At 38.3% G+C, this 24303-nt stretch overlaps 1 protein-coding gene across 5 annotated transcripts in view; it reads right to left on the bottom strand.

Annotated features, from left to right (window-relative positions):
• Nucleotides 1–3246: 3246 nt before the first annotated feature.
• RMDN2 (regulator of microtubule dynamics 2) overlaps nucleotides 3247–24303 on the bottom strand; it is a 49477-nt gene continuing 28420 nt past the window's right edge. Inside the window, exons 8-13 of one of the 5 annotated variants that reach the window (XR_008840016.1) lie at nucleotides 19874–19972; nucleotides 18094–18147; nucleotides 17925–18005; nucleotides 5850–5965; nucleotides 4026–4301; nucleotides 3727–3808 (exon numbers count right to left, since the gene is read on the bottom strand). Coding sequence is in view for 3 of the 5 variants with exons in the window: in XM_056486505.1 (XP_056342480.1) it covers nucleotides 3668–3808; nucleotides 17925–18005; nucleotides 18094–18147; nucleotides 19874–19972 (375 nt within the window). In the remaining 2 variants the exon portion in view is untranslated. Of the gene's footprint in view, nucleotides 3809–4025; nucleotides 4302–5849; nucleotides 5966–7419; nucleotides 8149–17924; nucleotides 18006–18093; nucleotides 18148–19873; nucleotides 19973–24303 lie in introns of those variants that run through there. The other 4 variants (XM_056486503.1, XR_008840017.1, XM_056486505.1 and 1 more) reach the window with 4 other exon arrangements.

The following is a 24303-nucleotide window of genomic DNA, read 5'->3' as shown; positions in this document are numbered from 1 at the left end:
CTCTGCAAACCATAATCCCTACTTACAAAAAAGCACCCTCAGAAGACAAAACCTCACTTCAACACATAAAGCTCTCCCCTCCTCCACAACCTCTCCTTCAGCCACAGACTCCCTGGAAACAGATATGATGTTTTGGGAACCATCAGCCACATGATAGAAAAAGGATTGATGGACTATGTGTTGATTCCTACTGACTCAGTAACCCCTTCATGGAGTTCACAAGGTCACAGCTGGAGAAAGGAAGGCAAAGGAAGCTAAAACAATAATTTACAGCAAGGCAAAGGAAGCTAAAACAATAATTTACATATTTTACCTTTTTCTTTACCATCTGCCTGCCCCAAACTGAACACATAAGAAACTTCCAATAGGAGCTGACAGCTCTATATAAAGATGAGCCTGCAGGGTTATCATCTAGCATTTCCTCTCTGGCACACAAGGTATCCTGTGTTCAACAGATATTTTTCCTGTTTTTACTCTGAGAGGGAGGTCCAACTATGTGCTGCGGCAATTCTCTTTAATGTTTTAACTCTCATTTAGAAGTTATGATATAAAAGTATGTGCAGGCAGAGTCCTCGAGTTTTCACTTCACACAGGGATAGAAATTTCAAAAAGTTCACAAAGTAATCAAATTCCTTATTGAAACTACAAAACACAGCAAGTTGTATCTACTTTAGCTCCTCTATAAAACTTATGGATGTATCCAATCGCACAAATATTTTTGTATGTATATGCACCCAAACACAAAAGCTGTGGTCTCCATACAATTTCTGCTCATACAATTCTGTGTTCAAAACCAGACAGGATCCATAACAATCCTGCCAGAGTCAATCCAGTGCAACACAGAAATCAGGAGGTTGCAGTGCAGGTGAAGCCAATCAGCCTGTTTGCCCTCAGTCAGTACCACTGTGGACACACCAAACATTTGCTTTGTTATTCTGGTCCCAGTTTGACCTAAGAAAAGCTCATTTAAGTTCCTTCTGTAGCCTGAATTTAAGGACTAAATAACCCCCCATTATAAATAACCATTTAGGAAAGACACAGCACCTCTTTGCTTTCCATTAAGGCTGCCGGCTAATGAGGCGGCTCTGAGCTGGTGGAACCAGCGTGACCTCCCTGCTCGCTGGCAGCAGCTGCCGGCTGCCTCACACCCACCACGGGCTGCCTGCAGGGCCCTCGGGGGATTTTAACTGAGTCCTGTAACCACTTATGGAAGAAATGGAATAAACTACTGGAAATGTTTTCACACTGCTATTGCACGTTTTACAGTATCAAGCTCTTACCACAGGAAAACGGCAGCTCATAGGCAATGCATTTGAGCTGCCTTTTCTGCCTTGTAGTTTTCCATATAAATTTAAGTTGGTGAACATGAACAAACACGTCTTTTGAAACAAGGAAAGTAGAAAATGACCATTTTCGCTTCACTGTCACTTGCCACATGCAGCAGTGCCCCACAGCACAAGGCAGTGACAGAGTCCTGGAGCATCCCCTCAGGCGTCATGGCAGACCTGAGGGGAGTTAAAAGAGTTATCAAATCCTGTCGACCTTTGGTTATTCCACCAAGGGACAGCTTCCAGATTTCCTCTTTTAACTTAATGCCAGCCTGTGCCACAAGCAGAGACGCAGGCTTGTGGAACACCCACCATTACAGTACCCACCATTACACACGTATCCCACACACACTCCTCCTGACACTGACACAGCAGGGTGAAGCTGGATACGTACTCACCCCTCCTTCGCCTCCAGCCCAGCAGCCCCCACAGGCCCAGCCGCCATCCTGCACCTCCTGCAGCAGCACAGCTCCTGAGCCACCAGTGCACATCCCAAAGGATGCTCAGCCACAGGCTCCAAATGTGCCATTCCCCGCTGCCAGGCCCACCTGAACCTCATCAGGGCCGCTGTCCTCGTTGCCCAGCCAGGTGTGCTGCCTCTCCTGCCGGGCTGGTGCTGCTCACCAGCTGGGGCACCGCTCACACACTTCAGTGCCACAGGTCTGAGTGCCAGCAGACTGAGCTGTACGGGCTTTCCACACACTCCAAACCAGCCTGGAACCAGCATAAATGCTTCTCAAGGCTTTGTCTTCCCTCACAGCATTTTGGGGGCTGATCGAAAGAGTACAAGAGGCCTAAAAAGTGAACTCTATTTTACCACTTATTGCTCTGTGTGTTCTCCATGTGTTTATCTTATATGTTTTATTTCAAACCATCCTCATAGGTGAAAGTAGCCTTGTCAGCCCCATTTTTTCAGATGGGGAAATAAGTTGTGGGAGGGAAGAAAAATTTTGTGGTGTGCAATAGGCTAGAGTAATCACAAAACTCTAGAGAAAATAAACTAATGGCCTTTAGAGAAACCATGTATGGTGGACAACTAAATAAAAGTATTGCTCAAACATCATATAGGTCCAGGTCCAGTAGTTTGGGTTTTTTTCCCCCTTGATCTATTGTTCTGAATTTCTCCCATGACAGCTGAAAATACCTGCCTTCTCATTTCCTGAATCAGCCTGTTCAGATACGTAGGCCTGGCTGTAAAAGGGCATGAAAGCAGCGCACTGCTGAACTAGCTGGATTGAGTACTAGGATGTACAGAAGCAAACATCACACAAGGTCATGCAGGTACTTCAAAAATCTCATCCTGGCACAAAGCCTAGGACTCACTGATGTCCAGAGGCTGCATTGCCATGCTCTCAATGGCACCAAAATGTCACAGGACAAGTCATGTGAAACTAGTCTTCAGTAAGAAAAACACTTCTAAAACAAAGAAGATGTCAAATGACTCTGGGATCACACACTCAATCATGGTCTTTTTGCCAGTGTGCACTGGTAATTCTTGCTCAGGGATTCATGGTGAAGGCACCAGGAATACTGTTGTGCTTGAAACTGCCAACACCCATACACTGGTGGTATCAAAATCAACACCTATTCTAGCAGTGCTTTTGTATGAACCTCTTTCTGCACTTAAAAGCATTGCATTAGAGGTATTCTGTTATTCTAACTTAAAAAACATGTATTTTATTACTGTTTAAGACTTCATATATGATTTTATAGGGCACTATGTAAGCTGGCCTACCATTCTGCAAAACAGTAATCCTTAACTCAGAGCCACGGTCAGGAGCTTTAAAAATGAATTTTCATTTTTTCATAAATTATTCTCTTAGGAATTAGGAAAACACAAGTAAATAGCTGAACCCATTTTGCTGATTCACCACATTTTTATGAACAACAAACAAGAACATTTCTCTCTGGAGACTGAAATTTCAACGGCCATGTTGGTTACCTTTATCTATGAATCAGAAACCTGAACTCAATTTGGAAAAAGCACATCCATATTCATGCCCATATCGTTAACACATGTTTAGGTTACAATATTCCCTGCAAATATTGTGTAGCTCTATTTTTATTTTATACACACAGGCAATTCAATCCAGCTCACAATTAATCTTAATAAACAAAACATATGAAGAGTGGACAGGCGGTGTTTGTGTGTGTGTAACTTGGGTATGTAGCTAAGTAGCTTAACCCCAGTCACATCATGGGTCAGCAGCACTACCAAGCACGGAGATCAGATTGTTAATATTCAAGTTTGCACTGGATCCCACAGATACTTCTAGAGTGACTGGTTGTTTATTTAAATGAGAAAAATATTTCCTAAAAAAAAATAATAAATTAATGTTTCATATTCTTAGTTCCAGTGCTTCATTTCCCAGCATCACACATGCATGGGTTACACAAACACAGACAGGGCCAGAAAAGCTTACTCCTTTTTGTATTGTCAAGACAGCTTGATTTGTTTCTTCTCCAAGGAATTTGGAAGCCTGTAAGAAGGAAAAGTGTCGGAAAATAAGAATATAATCTTAAGTGCAGAAGAAAAAAAGAGCAAATAATAATGTTGGCCCTTCACAGTAACTCCTTCTTGAGTTTGCACTGGATGAATGCTGCAGTACAATTTTGTCATATTACCACAAGACTTTCTGATTTGGAATAGGTGTAAGGCATTACTGGGCCCACTGAAAAAACCACCATAAAACTAACCTCCAGAATGTCCAGGAAAATTCCAGAAAACCCATCAATCTTGCTGAAATTCATAATACCGCCGTTCAGTTCTAAGTATTTCAAGTAGAATGTGATCATGTAGTAATGGCAGAAGATAAGTAGATCCATACAAGTTGTTATGTTTGGGTTCGACATGGCTGGATCTCTGGCAGTCATTTCTTCATCGCACTTCTTTTATTGTTGCTTTGGTTTCAGTCTTGTTTTTTGCTTTTGGGGGTCTTTTGTTTGTTTGTTTTTTAGTTCAGGCTCTTACTACTATAATAAAAGAGTTGTAGGCATGGATTTAGGTGAGGGGTTTTTTTAAACTGAAATGGACATAGGACTTGTCACGTCCTTTTCTAGATCACCAGCTACTTACTACTGGTGGACAGCTTTCTAACTGATTGCAGAAATTTGTGCATTGACATTACTAATGTGTATCTCACGTTGACTCTGCAGAAGGAAAGACAGTGCTCTAAACAAAGTAGTATGACAGCTATATGTGTGCTTTGTGTGTTGCAGAGGGACAACTGCAAAGGCATAAGGATTCGGTGACAGAAGCCTTAGCTTCACCACAAGAAATAAAACTTACCTCAACTATACCAGACGGCAGAACTAGTAGTTTTAACTGTAATAAATCCTGGTACCAGGTAAAGGCCCCCTGAATTCACTTTTTTTCAAGTATGTAAAGAGACAAATTACAACAGAGGACTTACAGTGTATGTACTGGAGCAGAGACCAAACAAGAGATGCCACAGTAGAAGAACTGAAGGAAATACTGTGGCTTCAGGAAGCCTGCAACTCCATCTGCTCCATATGGCTCAAACCCGCAGGGGGTTAATACAGAACCACAGAATCTAGCTCCTCCATAGAGACAAAACTACGGAAGTGACTGTCTGCTTGTGGATATTTTAAACAAAAAAGAAAACATATGGCCCTCTGGAGCTATGCTTGCTTTTTCTCCAGCTGGTATGACACAGAGAACAGATAGCCTGGGCCTACAACTAAATGCAAAAGCTTTATCCCAAGGAGCAATTAGGGAACAATCTAGGGAACATGCTTCAATTTAAAACGTTCTCAGATTAGCAAATCAGAAACAAAAAAATTTGAGAATGCTCATGTATACTAATTAGTAAAAACTTTAAAAGCACAAAATATCTTAGCTGTTTTTTACCTGTGTGACTAATATTTCTACAAACTACTAAAGACAATTTAGAATGAAATAATTAAGTCCAGCCTTTTCTCTCACAAAAGTTAATTTGTAATTCTACGTATACACTAGTAATGAACAAAAACTAAAACAGAGTAACAGCCTTAATTCAGAAGGCTGAAAAGAAAGAATTTATAAAATAATAAATTTCTTTAAAAATCTAACCACATAGATTAAAACCACAGTTATAATAAATAGTCAATGGCAGTCATGACGCACATCTTTAAATTCAAGTCTTGAAACATGCTGATAAATACTTCAGAGTGCAAACTCATTTGGTAGTCTGGGCCCAAATGCTGAGCCAAGCGTGTGCAAACACAGCCCACCAACTTTGGAACCCCTGCAGGAGTGCCTATGGCTCACAGGGAGCTGGAGTTGTGCACTCCTCAGGGACAGCAAGGCCAAGAGGGATCTTAAGAAGTCATATAGTCCAACCTCTGCCAGAGGATGAACTGTGCCTTAAACACTGCCAATGTATGAAATCTGATTTAACTTTTATACTAAAACTTAAGTAAATGATTTTATAATGCTCTCAGGAAATGTATCACAGGGCTTTGCAAAGTTATCATCAGGATTATTTTCTCCTAATGCCTAATCTGAAGGTAGGCAATTACCTCTTGTCCTATGAACAGGAAGCTCGGACAGCGAGGTTTGGGGTTCTTTTTTTACTGCCTTCTCAGCAAAAGCTTTTTACAAATGTGAATACTCCTTTAGTCCTTGCTCCTGCAGACTAAACACACCAAATTCTTTCATGTTTTACACGCAAAATAATGTTGTCTAGTACTCTCATCTTTCTTGTCTCTCTTTCCACTGGACTCTTTCCAGTTAGCCCCCAACCTCCCTCAAGTGTGGTGCCTGAAACCAGATACAGAATACTAGCTCAGACCTCATTAGAACTTATTAGGCCTAATTAGAGTAAAAGGTTATTTCATGTGAATTCAATGGGGAATGTTTACTTATTCAGTCTAGTATGAAATTTGCTTTTTCACAAAAACATAACATTATTGACCCATGATTAACTTGCCACTCACTGGAATCTGCATGTCCTTTTCCATAGAATTACAACTAGCCTGGTCTCCTCCAATCTTTTTCTGTTAATTACTTCAATTCAAGACTTAATATTTGCCCTTAATGAAGCAAATCCTACTTACGTCATGTAATTTCAGTAATTAATGTAAGTAACTTCTTGTTCTAATCTATTCCTCCAATACACTTTCAGCTTTTATCACCAATAATTACTTGTAAATGAAGTATCTATTGCATAATCCAATTTATTTTACAAAGGATATCAATTAGCATAAAATTGATTTTAGTAAAGGCCTCCTTATTACATCTTCCTAGGTGATAGTGAAATGTTAACAACCCAAAGTACAAATCACTCTTGTAGATTCTTTTAAACTATGCTTCCTGCATTGGCTATGAAAACATCAAAAGCAGACTTTACCAATAGCTCCTTACCAAAATCATGATGTGTCATCTTTCCAGCTTCCCTGTTCACAAATCAATTACTCTGTGTGAATCACAACCGTGTCACAGAAGGAACTCTTAGGATTAATCTTTCATTGTGTTTTCCCTTTTCTCTGAAATTATGTATTAAAAAAAAGAACTCTTGAATTGAGGAAAGGCATACAGAAACTATTTTTCCACAGGATGAACATTAGAAAAAACTAAAATGCATATTTTAATTTGTGAAGATCTCCCTGTCTTTGCCATAAAGTGGTCCACATTATCTTACACATCAAATAGATCAAGGGAACATATAGTTGTCTTTACTCAATTCTATGCCCTTTAACACATATGCCTACTTCTCCCTGATAAACTCCCTGCAACTAGATTAAGATCCTGAATTAGAAGCCAAACCCAACTGGACTCTATTCTTCTACAGACTCCGGTGTATTCTGGATCACCCCAGTAGTGAATAGAAATTCTTTCCCTATTTGCTACATTTTATTGAAAACACTGCTGTCCAACACACTAAGACAGAAGTAGTAGGTCTTTAGTAGTCTATTTTTATGTACAGGTTATGTTATATAGATAAAAGGTTAGTGATGGACACATGCTGGACAAGTTTCTTCAAGGACACTCTGATAAAACCACATTAGGCAACTCTTCAAAGACAGAGCGCCAGACTTCACAAACTTGATGGAGGTCCTGATACAAATCCATTAAACATCACAGCTGTAATAGATTAATCTAAACCACTTTATTTAATTGGTCTGATCTTTAATATTGTATTTGATGTTACAAATAAATTATAGTATTTAATTTATAAAATTTTTACATTTCTTTGTAAAACCAACAATAGGTTTAAAGTAAAAAGAGGTTTGTTGCGGCAACTGCTTTGTTTAACTCCAACAAGATTGCAATTTTTTTAAGAGTAGAGAAATGTGTAAACATAAATATTCATGATATTCTTCTGTACACATCTGTGTAAATTAGTTGATATAAATATAATTTACCATAGAAACACTTTTTTGTTTGTTTATGCTACACACAGTTCTGTGCTGGCATCATGTACTAGTTGATTAATCTTTTTCAAAGAGTGAGATTTATTCCTTTTGCATTCTAACCCCCAGTATGTCCATTGCCAGCAGTGGACTTCATGTTCAGAGAATCAGACTCACAGTGTCAGAAATCTAAAATTAAACTTCAGTACAAGATTATAAATAATCAAAAATGAATGTATTATTTTAATATCATAATTGCCAGACACTTAAAGGCTGTGATCCAAGCCAACCAAAATCAACAACTGTTTTTCCATTGACTTAGCTGAAATACACCCGCAGTTTCCAGTCACTGTAGATTCTCATTTTGGTTTTGCAATTTTATTACAGCATGAAGAGTTAAAAGTATGTAGTATCAGAGCTTCAGTGTAAGAAGTAAAGCCTCTAAGTCTTTCTGGGCCTCTTTATCCTGAAAGAAACAGACAACCATGCATCAACTTAGGATAAATCCCTTAATTTGCCTAATACGTGCCTATCCACATTTCTTTACTAACAACAGACATAACACACAACTTCAACAGCCACAAAATGTAAAGACTGCATAGTAAGTTAATTTATCAGTGAATACAAAAATAAAGTTTGAAGTGAAAACAAGAGCCAGATGGTGGCCCTCTCTTTACAACTCTGTTAAAGCACTTAAAATGTTAGCCCACAAACAGCCTTCTCAGCAGACCAGTAAGCCCTTCAGCTTGGGATATAACTTTATTGCATAAAGTACTGCCTTGCCTTATAGCTGGCATATACTTGCATCCTGACCACATGCAGTTTCTCCATAGATGTGCTGTGATGTTTGATATTTGCTAATGATTTAGTAGGCAACTAAGAAGAAAACACTGAGAAATGTAATTAATGACATAGTTAAAATCATGGTTTCAGTACATACCAGCCATACCCACCTGTAATAGCCACCATGGGCTGACTGCACCCTCAGTATCTTCCAGAATGGGCTCTGCTATGCTACTGGGCTCATGGCAGAGTGGGGCCAATGTGGGAGTAAGAGGCAAGCGACCTGCTGTGCTCAGAGCCAATACTACACTGTACTCCTCGGGCAGCAGGAAAAGGCTCCTTTTAGGCCAATGTTTTAAGTGCACATTTTGCATAGGGCTTTAAACTTAAGCCAGGCCTAAGACTGTCTCACAGGTACTCAGTGACATATGTTTTGGCTATTCCATGTATAATCTGCTTGGAAAAGGGCACATGCATATAAGCATGTAACCATGGTATAAAAACTCCATTATTCTACTTATTTTTAAATGTCCCCTGGATATAATCTGCTTCCTTCAGCTGCTGCTGCAAAACTTTCTTCTTGCAAAATGCACGCTAGTTTAAAACCACATTTCTAGAATGCCAGCACCTCATGCCTGCAGGCTCATAAGGGTCCAAATACCCAACGGACGTGCCCTTGGATATTTAATACTGTAAGTGAAAAATGCCTGCACATTACAGTTTTTGTGTATTTCTAATGACAAGGACCTCTAATGATAATGTCACAGGATATTCTGAAAGAAAATACTGTAGGCAGTCAGTGAAGTAATCACTAAATTTCAGGATCACTTCATTACCCAATCAATCAAAGAGCTGGAACAAAATACAGAACATTTTAGAATATATTTTATGGGTGAAGAAATTCCTGCTTCTCTTTATTTTGGTTAGTTGTCTATAATGTCATGGAGGAACAGAGAGAATATTGAGATGATAGAAACCATATGCCAGACATGTCAAACTACATCATATTATTGGTCTGGATTAAGGCATTAATACATTAGGCTGGATACTTCTCTTGGAGTTACTGCCTTACTCCTACTGGCAACAATAGGCTAAACTATCTGCCTAATCATTTATCAGAGGCCTTAAAAGGCACACACTGCAAAGCCAGTAAGCTCTTGCCAAAATACTCTAACAGAAGGAAATGTCATACAATATTGAGCACCCCTTAAACTCCACGTCACTACAGGCTGTCTGGAGCACCATGCCATTGCTTTCAACAAAAACTGAAAAACTCAAAATTTCCCCTTAATTCAGGGAAAATATACTCTTTTCTGTACTGACTGTGGTCAACTCGTGAAAATTATTCTAAACACCATTAAATAAAAAAAGTAAAAAGCCAGATATTGTCCCATGCTAATAAGAAATGGAAAAGTTTCATCGTATCTGGTTGTACTCTCATGACACTTTTCTAAGATGAAAATTATAAAGGTGCAGGTTTTCTCATTTCAGAGTAGTGTTCAGCATTTCATGAGTTGATGGGATTCCCTACTCATTTTGCAGGGTATATTTTAAAAATATATCTCCAAAAATTTTTGGATAATTGTCTCCTTAGAAGTAAAGGATTATATTGGGCAATAAGCTTTACAAGTTGCAAAGGTCCAGAAAACATTGGGCAAACTTCCCTGAATCTTCCTCTGGGCTTAAGAAAAAGAGCAGAACAAACCCATGATTGTTCTAAGAACTGTCTGGAGAAGAAACTGCAAACGTGCAAAGAGTTCTACCTCTGGTTTGCCAGTTCAAAACAGGACTACATCAGTTAAAGCAGGAATTATTGCTGCAAACTGCTTAACGAGTTGCATTAATTGAGCCAGCAGCTTCCAGTCAGTAAGAACTCCTATGGCAAAAGTATTGAAAAAAATCAGTAATGGCATTAAAAACAAAGCTGAGAATGGTCAGTGGAGGGAACTATTATGTCACCTTTGGAGAGAGTCCTTCCAGACCAAGACATGTGACATACTAAAAGGAGAGAGAAGCCACAACTCTGTTCAGTGCACTAGTTTCTGGTTTTAAGGGTCAAAACTTCATTATTGCCCAAAGCTTGACCGCTAATGGAAAGAAAACTCATAAATCCTGCCTTGGGCCAACTCTCTTCCTTATGATTTCTGGATCCGTGGCTTTCTGAAAATGAACAATAAGGTCAGCTTTTTTTCATTTTCTTTCCAGACAGCAGGCTCTCTCTTTAGAGTGTGGCAAGCAGAAGAAGTACAAATTGTAAGAGGAATGCCATATGCTTGCGTCAGTCCCATTTGTTCACCCTGAGGCTTAGTTCAGCACTGACTGAATACACAGCCATTTTCAACCTTGTCTTCCTACTGTCAAGGCTTACATTTATTAAACACTCCTTATATCATTTTCAGAGTTGAATATGAGTTCAAAATGTTCTGCAAACTGCTACACAAAAGGTATTCAAATTACAGGGTCAGGGACTGTATTTTGCCTTATTCCTATTTTGCTGCTTTGCTTTTTTGTTTCATCATCCACAGGGGATATGCACAGGAAAAAAAAGGCCTGGGAGGCCAGGGACTGAACAAGGGGAGAGAGGGAGCTGAAAACAAGAGCAAGGAGGAAGAGAGAGCTGGTGGGAAAAAGGGAATGTTGGCTTAACTGGAAGTAGTCTATATTTTGACAGTTAATCTTTGCTAAAAAAAAAATTACTGATACATATACATGGTGAATTACACATATAAATGTGCATGTAAAAATTAAATGGTAATTAATGGCAAGACAGAAAGATAATGACTTTACCTTCCATCTCAGCTAATAATTTCCTTATGTGCTAACACACTCAACCAAGGCACTGCACATGTGCGCACTTGTTGACAAAGTCCCAACTGTCAACAGAGAATGATACCCTTATGACCACGACCAAAATGGTCACACCAGCCAATGAAAACATAATTGTTTGCAACCACTGCCAAATCCCAAGCTGACATGCATCCTGTAGGGTTTCACTGAAGTCAGCAGGGCAGCACGGTATATTAAATGAGTTGGGCTGCAAGGGTGGTCCAAAGCTGTACTCTGATATGCAGTAACAGCAATGAGGTGCTGAGAGACGCTCCTGCTTTTGGGTACAGCTGTATCATTCCCTCACAGCTCCAGGAGAAATCCTGGACTGTAGCAGAAGAGACTCCCAAACATGCACAAGGGTTGTTAGAGAGCAATAGCTCTTGTGGACAGTATAAATCATACAAAGCTAAATGCTATCCTATCCCTTCTTGGTTCTGACAGACTCTCTGAGATGTTGTGACTGTAGTAGAGCACTAAAAATTGTACAAATACCATTAGATTTATCCTTTGATATTGTAATACACCAATGCAATCATCCACGTGCCACCTTCTACATGACTGCTGTACGTCACAAGCTGGGGCATTCTATATTCTTTCATATTATCACTATCTTCTCTGGGGATTAACCATAACTTCTCAAGGCTTTTAGGATCAAGGCAAGCACAGCTTTAAAATATGCAGCTGTCAATAATTACAGATTTTTGGATATTCATCAAGTAGAGGGAAAAGTACCCTTTCACACCCAGAAGAATATGAATAAATAGTTCAGCTTGTTCAAGGACTACTGTTGAAAAATTACAGAACAGCAGAACACAATTGAGAATAGTTAGTAGCCATGTAAAATTTTAATTGGCTAGTTCTTTTCTGACTTGAAAGACCGAATTTCACTTATGATCTGTTTTTCTTTTACTGTTGTATACAATGCAGAGCTTTAGGTGTTCAAGACATTCTCCTCTTTCTGTCCGGCTGCTGCCTCTGCCATGATGGGACCTACAGCTTTTCTTTCTGCACAGTCATTGCTGAAACAGTTCAACCATAATCACACCTAGATACAGCCCCTCAAAAAGGTGCATGTCAAGGCTCTCCTTCACTCTGTATATTGCCTCAAAGATAATATATTTCAAAATCCCAGGAGTTTGACTTGGCCCAATTACTCTACAAACATTCAAAATGGGTTTTTGCCAATCTATTTTGTAATCCTGGAGTGTACCACCACCTTTGTGAATACTTCTTCCACTCTGCCCCGCACAATCAGAATGCCAGTGGAGGAAACACACTCCATACTTCTGGGAACTGGCTGCTGAGCAGTCTCACTGGACTAAGAACTACCCTAAAACTGTGTTAACTTTGGTAGGATGTTGAAACAAATACTGTGTGATAGTCAGTTTAATAATAAATATAATAAGCTTGGTATTTACCACGATAAATTTCATCCTTATGTATGAAACAGTGACACCACAAAAATATCTTCATCACTTTTCAGAATCAATTTTAGAGGAAGAGAAGAAATAAGTACACAATGCAAACAAACCTTTTTTTCAAGGACTTCAAAAACATGCAGATAGAAAATTGATCTGATCACTAAGATAGAGAAAAATAGACTATTCTTTGAAGTGCAAAATAATGTAAAATATGGGCAGTCTCAAATTATTTTAGCAACTCTTTAATAAATGTCTCCTTTTCCCCTGGAATTTTAGTTTAAATTTGATCTCTTTATAATGAGTTTTAAAAAAGTTCATTCCCTGAGCTTGAAGCAATCACATTCATTGTATACAAAACCACCAATTAAAGAACAGAATTTTTAAGCACACTCAAAAAATATTTTAGCTTTTGGTGGTAGCTTTTAGGAAAATCTTGTTCAACAGCACAAACAGTACTAGCAAGAAAACAATAGCCCAGAATTCAAAATAAACACAAATGTGAACACTTCCATTATTTTTTCTATTGAAACACCATTGACTTTTGCTGGCCATTTGGAGGACAAATGTGCAAAAAATCTAAAGAAACAAATATTCTCTGAAAACAATGACATTTTGTACTGAGCTGAAGATGGGAAAAGAAAATATTCTGGTTGATGAGAAAACAAAAACACTTATAAGGTTAGCGCAAATTACTCAGTTTCAACTGATAGGTTTTTTTCAAAAATAAGTCATAATTTGCAACCTTCACTTCAAAAGCAAGAGTAAATTAGTTTTTTCTCCTCAAAATCTTATTTAGAAGAACAGATTACGATAGCAGCTTCAAATAAGATCTGTTGGAAATATCACAACAAGGTCTGCTCATATGACCAATCCATGGTGGCTGGAGTCGGTGTTTCTCAGAAAATATTGAAAATCCAGATACACAAATGGTCTGTTGGAACAGAACAGCTGATGAGTGCTGAAGTTTATACTCTGACCTCTCTTCCATCCCTCTGCAACTCCCACTTTTTTCCTTATAGACAATATTAAAAATGAAATTAATAGCCAGAGAGATCAATTATGGTGGTGTAAAAAAATTCTAAAAAAATTGTATGAGCATGACTTCTCCTCAGCAGCTGCATTCTTGTGTAAACATTTAGCCATTTTTTCTGCCTATTATTACATTTATCACCTCCTCCACACGAGTTTCAGATGTCACTGAGGCTGAAGGCAGAGTTTTTAAGTCTCTGCTTCCTTCCATTCCTCACCTCTAAGAAGTGATTGCCATAATCATGAATTTTTGTAGTATCTAAATCTTTCCTGCTTGTTAATTTCAACACTGAATTGCCGTAATTTCTAATTATGGGGAAGGATGGAGTGCACAAAATCACCAATAATTTTGTAAAACATTTTCTTAGGGAAAACTCTTTTCAGGGAAGTTTTTATCTACATTTTAAGTAATACATTCAACAACTCAGTGCAAATAGAGTTCCTTTGCATTTTTCCTGCTTTCCTGCTTCATCTCTTCCAAGACTATACTTTTTGTAACACAACTGTTGCTTTTCAGATTAATTTTTTTAAAAAACATAATAGAGACTAGAACCCTGAAATATTAATCTCTCTGCTAGGCTGTTAACTCCTTTGTGGTGAGCTTACTGGTCCTTCAAGCACAGAGTTCATTGTCATACTCATGCTCATCTCCAGACACAAGAAAAAAATAATTCTGTGAGTATTATACTTTATAGTCCTACACTGAGACTTGAAATTCTATGAGTTCCAGCCTTGAAAACTTCCAATAATCTTTATAATAAACAAGAAATTAGAGTATTATTCCCCTTACAAGCAAAAGACCACGTTTAACCATATACACACACACACAAATACACGCACACCTGTTCTGTCTTTCTGTATGCAAGACAGACATTAATGATTTCAAAATTAAATTACATTTTTGTCTTCAAATCTAAAAAAGTAATTTTGTTCCACCACAATAGTTCACCACATCTGGTTTTAACAGCCCTTCATGTAGTCACACTCAGCAAGGCTTTGAGCACACTACAAAGTAATGAGTCTCAGTAAGGGTAATGCAGCATCCACTAGATGAACAGAGCAGCTGTTATGCACTTACAATAACTCACAGCAGCTCTGAACATTGGGATCTCTTTTACTGAAGGGGCAAATGTTTCCCAGGACCCTGAGGTTATCCACCTGGGTAGCAACCAGAGAAAAACTGGACAATTTAATGTCCCATGCACCTCCAGCAGTGAAGTACCACTCAACACTATTTATGGCCAAGGAAGGATTGTATGATTCATTGGAGGTTTTTTGTTTAGAGAGACTAGAGCAAGGTCTTTAAAGTTGCACTGTAATATCAGCTTTGTTTTTCCAGATGTAATTTGAACCAAATCTCACATATTTCCTTTTAAAATAAAAAAATATATAGACTAATGTGCCAAACTATTTTTAAAAACTGTCCTATTTTTAAAAATCCTCCTGTAACTCTTAATTTACAGGACTCACTCAATCAGAACTTGTTTCTTTTTTTATAATTTCTTGTATCCTTTTTAAGATTCAGAATAGGTTTGAAACAGGTCATCTGACTTTTCCTTCCTTTAACAAAAATTAGCTATATTTGGAAGCCCCTTTACCCTTTGAATTAAAACAAATCCTGTAAATTGTAGAACAGATGTACAGAGGGATATTTGGATGTGACATAACATTCAAGACAAAAATAATATCACTTAACTTGAAATGTTACATGAAATGAATCCTAGAAAAAGTGTCAAAGAAGTGTCCTGAGTTACAGCAGCTGAGAATTTGACCTGAGGATTAAAATGAGCTATGGGCTACTTTACTGATGGCAAGCACCTCTGGTTCCCAGAAGTCACTGGAAACTGTGGATGTGCAGAAGCAATAAAAAGTAAACCATTGTCTATGATTATTTTTCTGCAACATGATTTGTACCATGAAATACTACACGTTTCCTCAATGTGGCACCTTTCCAGCAACTTTGTCTCTCAGTCTGCTCCTGATTTTATGCCTTTATACAAATACATGTTTCTTATAGAAGCCAACATTTAAAAACAATAAAGGAATTCCCCTGCTTGAAGAAAAAACTCATATGAGAAACTATGATTGCACTTGGGAATGACGAGTTTCACATGACTGTGACAAAATACCACACTGCTGACAACCTTGAGACCCTGAGCTGTGGCAAACAGAAAGAAATCCTCAGACTGCTGCTGACCTGCATTTTTTTTTCAGACCACAAACCCCATCCTCTACAGAGCTGCAGTCAATTCAGGCACTTTATTAGCATCTGTTTATTACTCTCTCCCCAATGCCTCTTCAGCCTTATTACATACAGTCTTTTCCCCCTCTTAAACTAATCTCACTAAATGTTACTCCTACATACAGCTCCAAGCCCTGAACCACTTCACTTCCAACACGTTTTCCCAAAAATCAGTAACAGTCTTTCTGTAACACAATAACCAAAACAACATGTAATATTTGAATTCAGATGGGATTTGAGGTAACAGTCAGCAACAGCAGAGTTCATGTTCCAGATCTCCATTTCACAGTAATTTCTTTCAGCATGCACTTGTTTTTTTTTTTACCCTGTGCTGAGTGCTTGGCTGTTTTTCTTAAAATTGAATTACATACTACTGCCCTAATGCCATATTCTTCTGGACTCTTTTTTTTTCCAAAATTTAACTCAAAACACATCACAAGTAAACAAGACAAAGGAGACAAATCTGTGATATCTATAGAATTAGTCAAAACAGGAGAGGTCAAATCATCTTGTCTTCTTCAGATGGACAAAAAATTGGTGGGGCCCATTTGATACTTGCTCTTCTGTTCACAAATCAGTGTTAATTCTTATTCTCATCACCACACTGCTTGCTAGAATACCTACACCTATCCCTCAGACTGCTCTTGAATTCCTGCTCTCATCTCAGGGTTCCTTCTCCTTCTCAGGTCTGCTGATACTTCAGAAATGTGATGGGATATTAAACAGATAATTTACAGCAGCCTTTCCTATGTTCTGTAGTAGGCCAGCTGAAGGTGTATTTTAACAGCACATAAAGAATAAAGAGAATTAAATAATTGTTAATGTCGTATCAGTATCAATATATATTTAAAGAAACACTGAACTTAAGCAATGATGACTTAATTTATGACTGGTACATACTACAACTGGGGACAAAAATTGGGCCACCCAGGAGCAGCGGCTGGTGAGGCATGCAGGGGTCTTTCTTCCCAGCAGGAACACTTGACATAAACATGTTAGTGCTCCACACACAGCATTTATTGTCAATCAAGTTACAGAGTTATTTAATGGTCTTTTTCCTTAACTTCAAAGAATTTAATGGGATGGGGCCAATTCCTCTCAGGAATCACCTCTCTCTCTCTCCATACCACATCTGCTGTCTCAGAGGGGGTCCCTTAGGCTGAAACAGCTCAGGTTTGAACTCGCCATGCTCTAGGATGGTAAGATGTTTCCAGTCATAGGTCAGTCATGGAACTTGCTTCTACATGAGATTAGACAGAGTGAACCTTCTTGCCATGACTTGGTTTATATTTGAGAAAATAAACAATTTAAAATCTCTCAAATATTTGTAGAAATTTTGAGTCCGCATACCAAAAATACTCTAATGGGCCTAAAATACTCTAATGGGCTTCAAGAGGAATATTATAATCTCTTAGCACAAATTATATGCCAGCAGATGTGACTTGAAGAACTGTGCCTCCTTAACTGCCCTGTGGCTGAAGACAAAGCCTATCTTTAATAACCCATCTGCCTCTGCTGCAGTTAATATACTGCCCGTGACAAGAATCACAAACCAGAAGCTTTCAGGAGCAGACACTAGGACAAAAATCCAGAATGCTTTCAACTGAGAAAAATGTAGGTCTGGGGCAAAATTTCAGCACAGCTAGAGTGACACACTCAACTGCTTATTCTCAAGATGATCTAATGAAGTGGGTTGAATTACAAAGAGTACAATTCAATTTCTGATACAGACAAGTCCCTGACAGTTCCCCAAACAAAGATTTTTTTAATGCTGTTGATACAGACAACTGTAATGAGCCAACCTAGAGTGGAGGAAAAAGGAATGTTCTGTGTTGAGAGGAAAAACCGAAACATTATGTTGTTACCGGCAGTGCAGCAATGGATGCCAAAGACAAGAGAGCAGTCACAAGGGAACAAGTTATCACTCTCAATACCCACCTCATTAGTAACTGAGAGAATTGACAGTGCAGAATCACAGTACTTCAGCGCATTGTTTTTCTGGCCAAGATCTTTATAGCACTGAGAAGAAAAAACATTTTGTTTCCAATCAGACCACTGTAAGAACACCAGAGTCTACAAATCATTATTTTTAAAAGGACTTGGTTACCTTTGCCAAATACACATAATTGCATTTGGAATATCCTGGATGCATTTCTTCTGCCTAAATAATAAAAAACAGGAAAGAAAATAGACATAAAACTTGTGTAATGAGATTTATGTGGTCTGCATAACATTTTTTAGTAATGCACTACGTTTCCTCAAACATAAGACAGAATCATCCCTACTCTGTGTAATGCAATCTGTCTAGCAGCACTTAAAAAAACAATCAAGAAAATAAGAACATACAAAACTCAAACTCTAAACCAGGCATATGAGATGCTGATACTGAACACACAAAAATGTTCTGTACTGCTTGCTCTCCTCTCTCCCTAAGTGCTCCATAAAGATCTGTACAAGTTCTATTGGATTCATGCACTTATAGGGTAGGTTTAAAGACACTGTCTCTAGATTATTAATATTTATTTCTTTGTCAAAGAAATAAGAAAGCAATCAACCATTCACACTTTGTGTAATGAGTAAAGAACTTTGTTTATCAATTTTATAATTATTTCTCTTGCACAGTCTCTTATGTTCTAGCTCTGAATTCACCTTTCTCCTCTAATATTCGTCTTTTGAAAACTTCAGGTAATTTAGGAAGTTCAATAATGCCTTTTTTTTAAAAAACAAATGAAGGATATAGAAGCCTGCAAGATGAGTAAAACCCTTACTAATTATCTACTAATGAAGAAGCATCTTTTAATCGAAAAACAGCTTTTGGGAGGGAAAAATTACATCAGTGAAATTTATAGTAGCTGTAATCCTTGGACCAAAACAATGCTGCTTTCACCACAATTGTGCAGAATCAAACAACTGAAAAAGAAACACAAACAGTTGTCTTTTAGACAGTAATTTGATTTTTGTTGCTGAAGATGACTTAAAACCACAGTCACTCTGCAGTCAACCACAAAATGCCCTGAAGCTAAAGTGAATGTTTCAAATTATTTCTACCATTTTTGGAATTTGACCTCAAGATAAAATCTCCTAAACTGGGAAGATGAAAATGTATTGTACTGTCCAAAATTCAGGAGATCATTCAATCTTTAAATAAACTAAGATCACAGAAAAGAAGCACTTTTGATAGGCAGAAAAATATGCCTGTCCAATTTCTTAGAAAAACTTTCTGAAAGTAATTGCAATGATAGAAGTTTATGCTCTGAATCCAGTCATGTGCAAAACTTGTATGCTTTTGAGCTCCAGAAGCTGAGATTATTCATATGGAAAGCACTAAAAGATAGGTTTATTTTATTAATGTGGTGTTTTCTCATAACTGTGTTCAAATAGAATGCCCAGGAACATGGACCTATATGACAGAGCTTTCTTCTCTACTTCACTGCAAAAGCCATTTCATGTCCACAAATAAGAAACACTTCTACTGAAATTCAATGGAAAAAAGTTTCAGATCAGAAAAAAGAGAAGCACCACAATGTCAAAGTCCTCCTTGCCAACCCTTTTGCAGAAACTGGCAAATCAGCAACTATCACCATGGTTCATTTGTTTCAACAGCATATGTAACTAACCTATATCCATATCACATTCAATTCAATAACTATTTACCATGGCAATAAATTGGAGAATTTCCTGAAACGAAATAAAGAAAGGTACTAACCATTCATGTTCAAACTAATTTTAAAAATGAAAAGAAAAAATATTTTATTAGAAAGCTCAGTGTTTAGAAGAGTCCTGAATTTATAGCTACTGAACATAGTCTGTTCAACAGACATCTTGACAATACTCACATATAACAGCTGGTAAACAGCAACACAGGAAAATCCTTGGCTAGGACTTACTTTAAGGAAATTCTGCAATGCTTCTTCTACTGTTGAAGTTGGTGGAGTCCCAAAGAGAGCAGCAGCTACTTTCTTTTCAATCCAAGACAACTGAGCTACCTATAATTAAAAAAAAAAAAAATTAAAGTCAGATTTCTTTAGAGTTGCTTCTCAGTTTTGCACTAAATACTGTCTTTCGTATTGTTCTACCTACATAAAGTATTTTGGAAAATAACCGGTAAAGGAATGCTTTATAGTGTCAATTTGGCCAGCTCAAAGCAGTCTTTTGGATTTTAGAGTCATATGATCAAACACTAACATTCTCAATATAAGATTACTCCCACATTCAAAGCTTGATGTACATTTTAGCTTCCATAGCACCTTGCCTTTTTAAAAAAGGCTAGAAATAGTGCTTGAAACCTATTAGGGTTTTCATGAGATAGACAGCTTTGCATGATAATCTATGCACTATTTTCCCACATTATGAAAAGCTGTTGCTGCAGTAAAAATGTGAGTGCTTTTGGAGCTTATATAACAAGTTCATTTATTACACAGAAGATGGTGACAACCACTGTTAAGAAATAAGCTTCATTTTTAGCTCTTCCAGTCTGACAAATAACACTTTCCAATGACCTCGTTTCAGGAAGATGGGGTGCTATAAAAGGACTTAAGGGAACTATTATATTGCTACACAATGCACATGATTTCTTCCCTTACATACACTGACACCTGACAGAAACTGCTTTGGTTACTGCCATAAGGTATTTGGCTTCATCACCCAACCCTCATATCCCTAGCAAAGGACGGAGTTGCTCAGGAATGCAATGTGAAAGAAGAGCCTGTTTAAGCGGAATGAAGCTACTTTCCTTTGGACACTTTTACCACATCTGTAAAGAAAAGTCAGGACTTTTTTCCTTCACATCAGTATTTGAACCATAGCACTGATGGCTCCTGTTACAGAGCAGATGAGTCAAAGAATGGTTAAAAAAAAAGGTTCTGTATTTTCTGGCCTGATTTATGCAGAGGCAACACAGAGAAGAGGCACACACAGGCAAAGAAAAAGAGTCTCTCATCAGAGACTTGGAGATGAAATATGAATCTCATAGGGACATCTCTTTTTCAGAAGGAACTGCAATTCAAGAGTTCATCCTTGAAGTCAAGTCTCTCTGCTACTATAAAATTTAAAATGGTTTTGCTTGGTTTTGGATTATTCCTGTCTCATTCCCTGGCTTATCAATATCTGCAGGGCTGTTGCTGCTCCCCCTATCAGCTCCACCTATATCCACCAATTATCCAGCAGAAGTCAGTCAATAACTGTAAAATCTGAGAATCCACTCGCTCACTATCCACAGCTACCAACTAGAATGCTTCTCCTTTGAACAGACATCAAGTTCTATCTACTTCTTGTTGCAAACTGCCCTAAAAATACCACTGCAAAGAATAGAAGTACAGGTCAGGCCGCAACCAGAAAACACACAGCAGCATGTTTTCTCATCTGGCCCCAGTGTCTCTAGCTACATAAGAGCAGCATTGCTTGGAGACAGAAGGCATCCTGGTCAAGTCCTGCTAGCTGCTCAGGAGGATTCCAACACTTTATTTGTTACATGTTGTCAGTAAGCATCTCACACAAAAGCACTAAAAATTATAACCCAGAGAGAAACAATACTACAAAAATAAAGCTTTTTTTTAAAATTCTTTTTCACATATCTTGCTGTTGAAGCTTCTTCTAAGAACATAAAATGTTTTTTTACAAAACCTCTCCAGAAATCAAGGAGTTCTCACTCACTGAAGCAACAAGATGTTGCTGCCCCTGCAGTGCTTTCCCACTGTTACAAACTGCAGCATATCGCTTAAAACTTCTAATTGTAGGTAATTTCCTTCTTCATTTAATTTCTCTCACCATTGTATATTTCTGAGACATATTCGGCAAGAATCATTAAAAAAATTTTTGCCAAAGTGCTGTTTTCTTCATGCCAATCTGCTGTTGCCTTGCTTTCTCTTCTTTTGGAAGAGGAAGGAGATTTCTGTGTTTCTAGATCCATCACATCAAGAGAGAGGAAGAGAGAGGGTAAAAATAAAGGGAATGTATTACACTGCAAGAGCACACAACACCCTGGAGATACACACTGCACAGATACAATTACCACACTCTGCTGTTATGCAATACTGAAGAAACAAAATTGCAGTTTTTCCATGAGGAGTTATAATTAACCATTGAAAACAAGCTCTTCCTGGCAGTTACTTTATTTTCTTATGAGATATAATCAGAACTGATTTACTGAGGTTTTAGTCTTTATTTTGTCTGGCTTGGGTGCTGCTTTGCACTACTCAAACTTTTTAAAAAAATATATGCAGTTGGCCATTTTTATTTCACAAATCCCATCAAGCTAAAACAATGTTTAAAAGTGAAATGTGTGTAAGCACACGCACATTTTACACAAAACCACCCACACTGAAAGGTAGCAAGGTGGGGGTCAGTCTCTTTTCCCAGGTAACAAGAGATGAAGCAGACAAATAGCACCAAGGGGAGGTTTGGATTGGATCTTAGGAAAACTTCCTTCACTGAAAGGGTTGTTGAACATTGGAATAGGCTGACCAAGGAAGTGATACAATCACCTCCCTAGAAGTGTTCAAAGACATGTGGGTGTGGCACTTCGGGACATGGGTTAGTGCTGGGTTAACCTTAAGAGGCCTTTTCCAACCTTAATAATTCCATGATTCCATGGCAATAGTGAGGGTTTATTTAATGTGCACTCTATCCAGTGTTATACTTTGTGACTATTCCAGAGACAATCTGAGAATTCTGTGATGTTTTAGCAATCAGACTTATATGCCACTGGCTTGATGAATTTGTGACAGTACCCTAGCGCCCCATATATGAAGCACCTAGTTCACACAAGTTGTCCAGGTTCCTTGCATGGTCAATACAGAGAGGCACTTTCATTAGGCAATTCCTCTTCAACTACATTAGCCTGGGATGAACACTCCTATGTTTCTTTTCTTTCTTTCCTTCAACTACAAAAGGAGCACAGACCCTGGGGATAGCTAAATGCAGCTGAGGTGAATCCCATCACAACAGCTTAACTGCATCGCACCTGAGTCTGCCTGCATCACTCTACAACTGAAGTGGGACAAATGGAAATGACCTGTTTTATGCAATACACAAAATTGTGTCCCAGTGCAATAATGATGAACAGGAAATTATACCCTTCCCCTAAACGCACATAAGCAAAATCTTTAATTTGAAATAACTTTATTTGAGTAACTCTTACACCATGTTCAATGAAATGGAAACATTTGTTTCTACTATAGAAGTTATTAGTCATTCTCTGTGAGCAAGCACCAGTAATGGAATCCTCAGCATAACATGCTCTAGTGTAATGTAGAATTGACTGCTGCAGTCAAGGTTACTCCAATAGTGCAAAGTGTATCAAAATCAAGTATAAAGAGAGTATAACTGCTATCAACTATACACAACAGTAATTTTCTCTTAGTGAGTATCCAAGAGGGGCAGAGTACCGAAGGTAATAAGGCAGACAGCTACTGTTGCAAGTAAGAGCTACAACAACAACAACAACAACAACAACAACAACAACAACAACAACAACAACAAAATTAGGGAACAAAGACTGGTTTGCCCTCCTGATGATTTGCAAATGTTAAGTGAGTTTTGGTTTTTTAGGTCCCCTAAACCCTGATGTCAATCCTGCCAGAAGCTTGAAAATTCAGAGAAGTACTGCAAGGAACACTGTGTTTCCAAAGAATATCATGTTTTAATGCACTGGGTCACTCAAGGAACATCACTCCCCAGCTGCCATGCATAAGGAGAGCTAGTCCCACCCACTCAAGAGCAACAAACAAAGGCCTGAGGAAACATCAGCCAATTCCTGATCTCCCTTAGAGCTGAAGGGCAATGGGTCACCCGAACAGCCTGGCCTTTGCCAAGGAGAGGAGGCCACTCTACAGTACCCCAAAGAAAATAGAGATGCTTGTCTCAACCAACCAACCAACCTCTCCTACAGATCTATCAACAAGCTGTCATCCATTTATTCTAGCAAAATCTCTATTATATCCAGAGATGGAAGGAAGGCACTCCCAGAGTTAAACTGCAGCTGAACTTTAAGCTCATACTCGGCACTCTTCCATCAGGCCTCTTGTATCTCTGAGGGCCAAGGCAAAAAATGTGGTTCTCCCCTAAATACTGGGAAAATGAATTTCAAAATATCTCTTTCTCCTCCTTAGCCTAGAATCAGCAAAAGTCATATACATATAGTGAAACACTGGCTGGATTTTTGTCTACTGTTTTTTTTTTATGAGAAGCAAACCCTGCCCACTGACAGCTCCTTTCAAATTCCAGGATGTTGGTATGAGTGAAACTAACCCACCTGAACTGAAAAACCATCCAGGCTTGACTTTCAGCCCCAAAGGACATCCTCTTCCAATGCTTCTTT

Source organism: Oenanthe melanoleuca, chromosome 3 (genome assembly GCF_029582105.1).
Source record: "Oenanthe melanoleuca isolate GR-GAL-2019-014 chromosome 3, OMel1.0, whole genome shotgun sequence".
Lineage (NCBI taxonomy): Eukaryota > Metazoa > Chordata > Aves > Passeriformes > Muscicapidae > Oenanthe > Oenanthe melanoleuca.
Note: the sequence above shows the minus strand (reverse complement) of the source record. Positions and strands in the feature narration are given on the sequence as shown.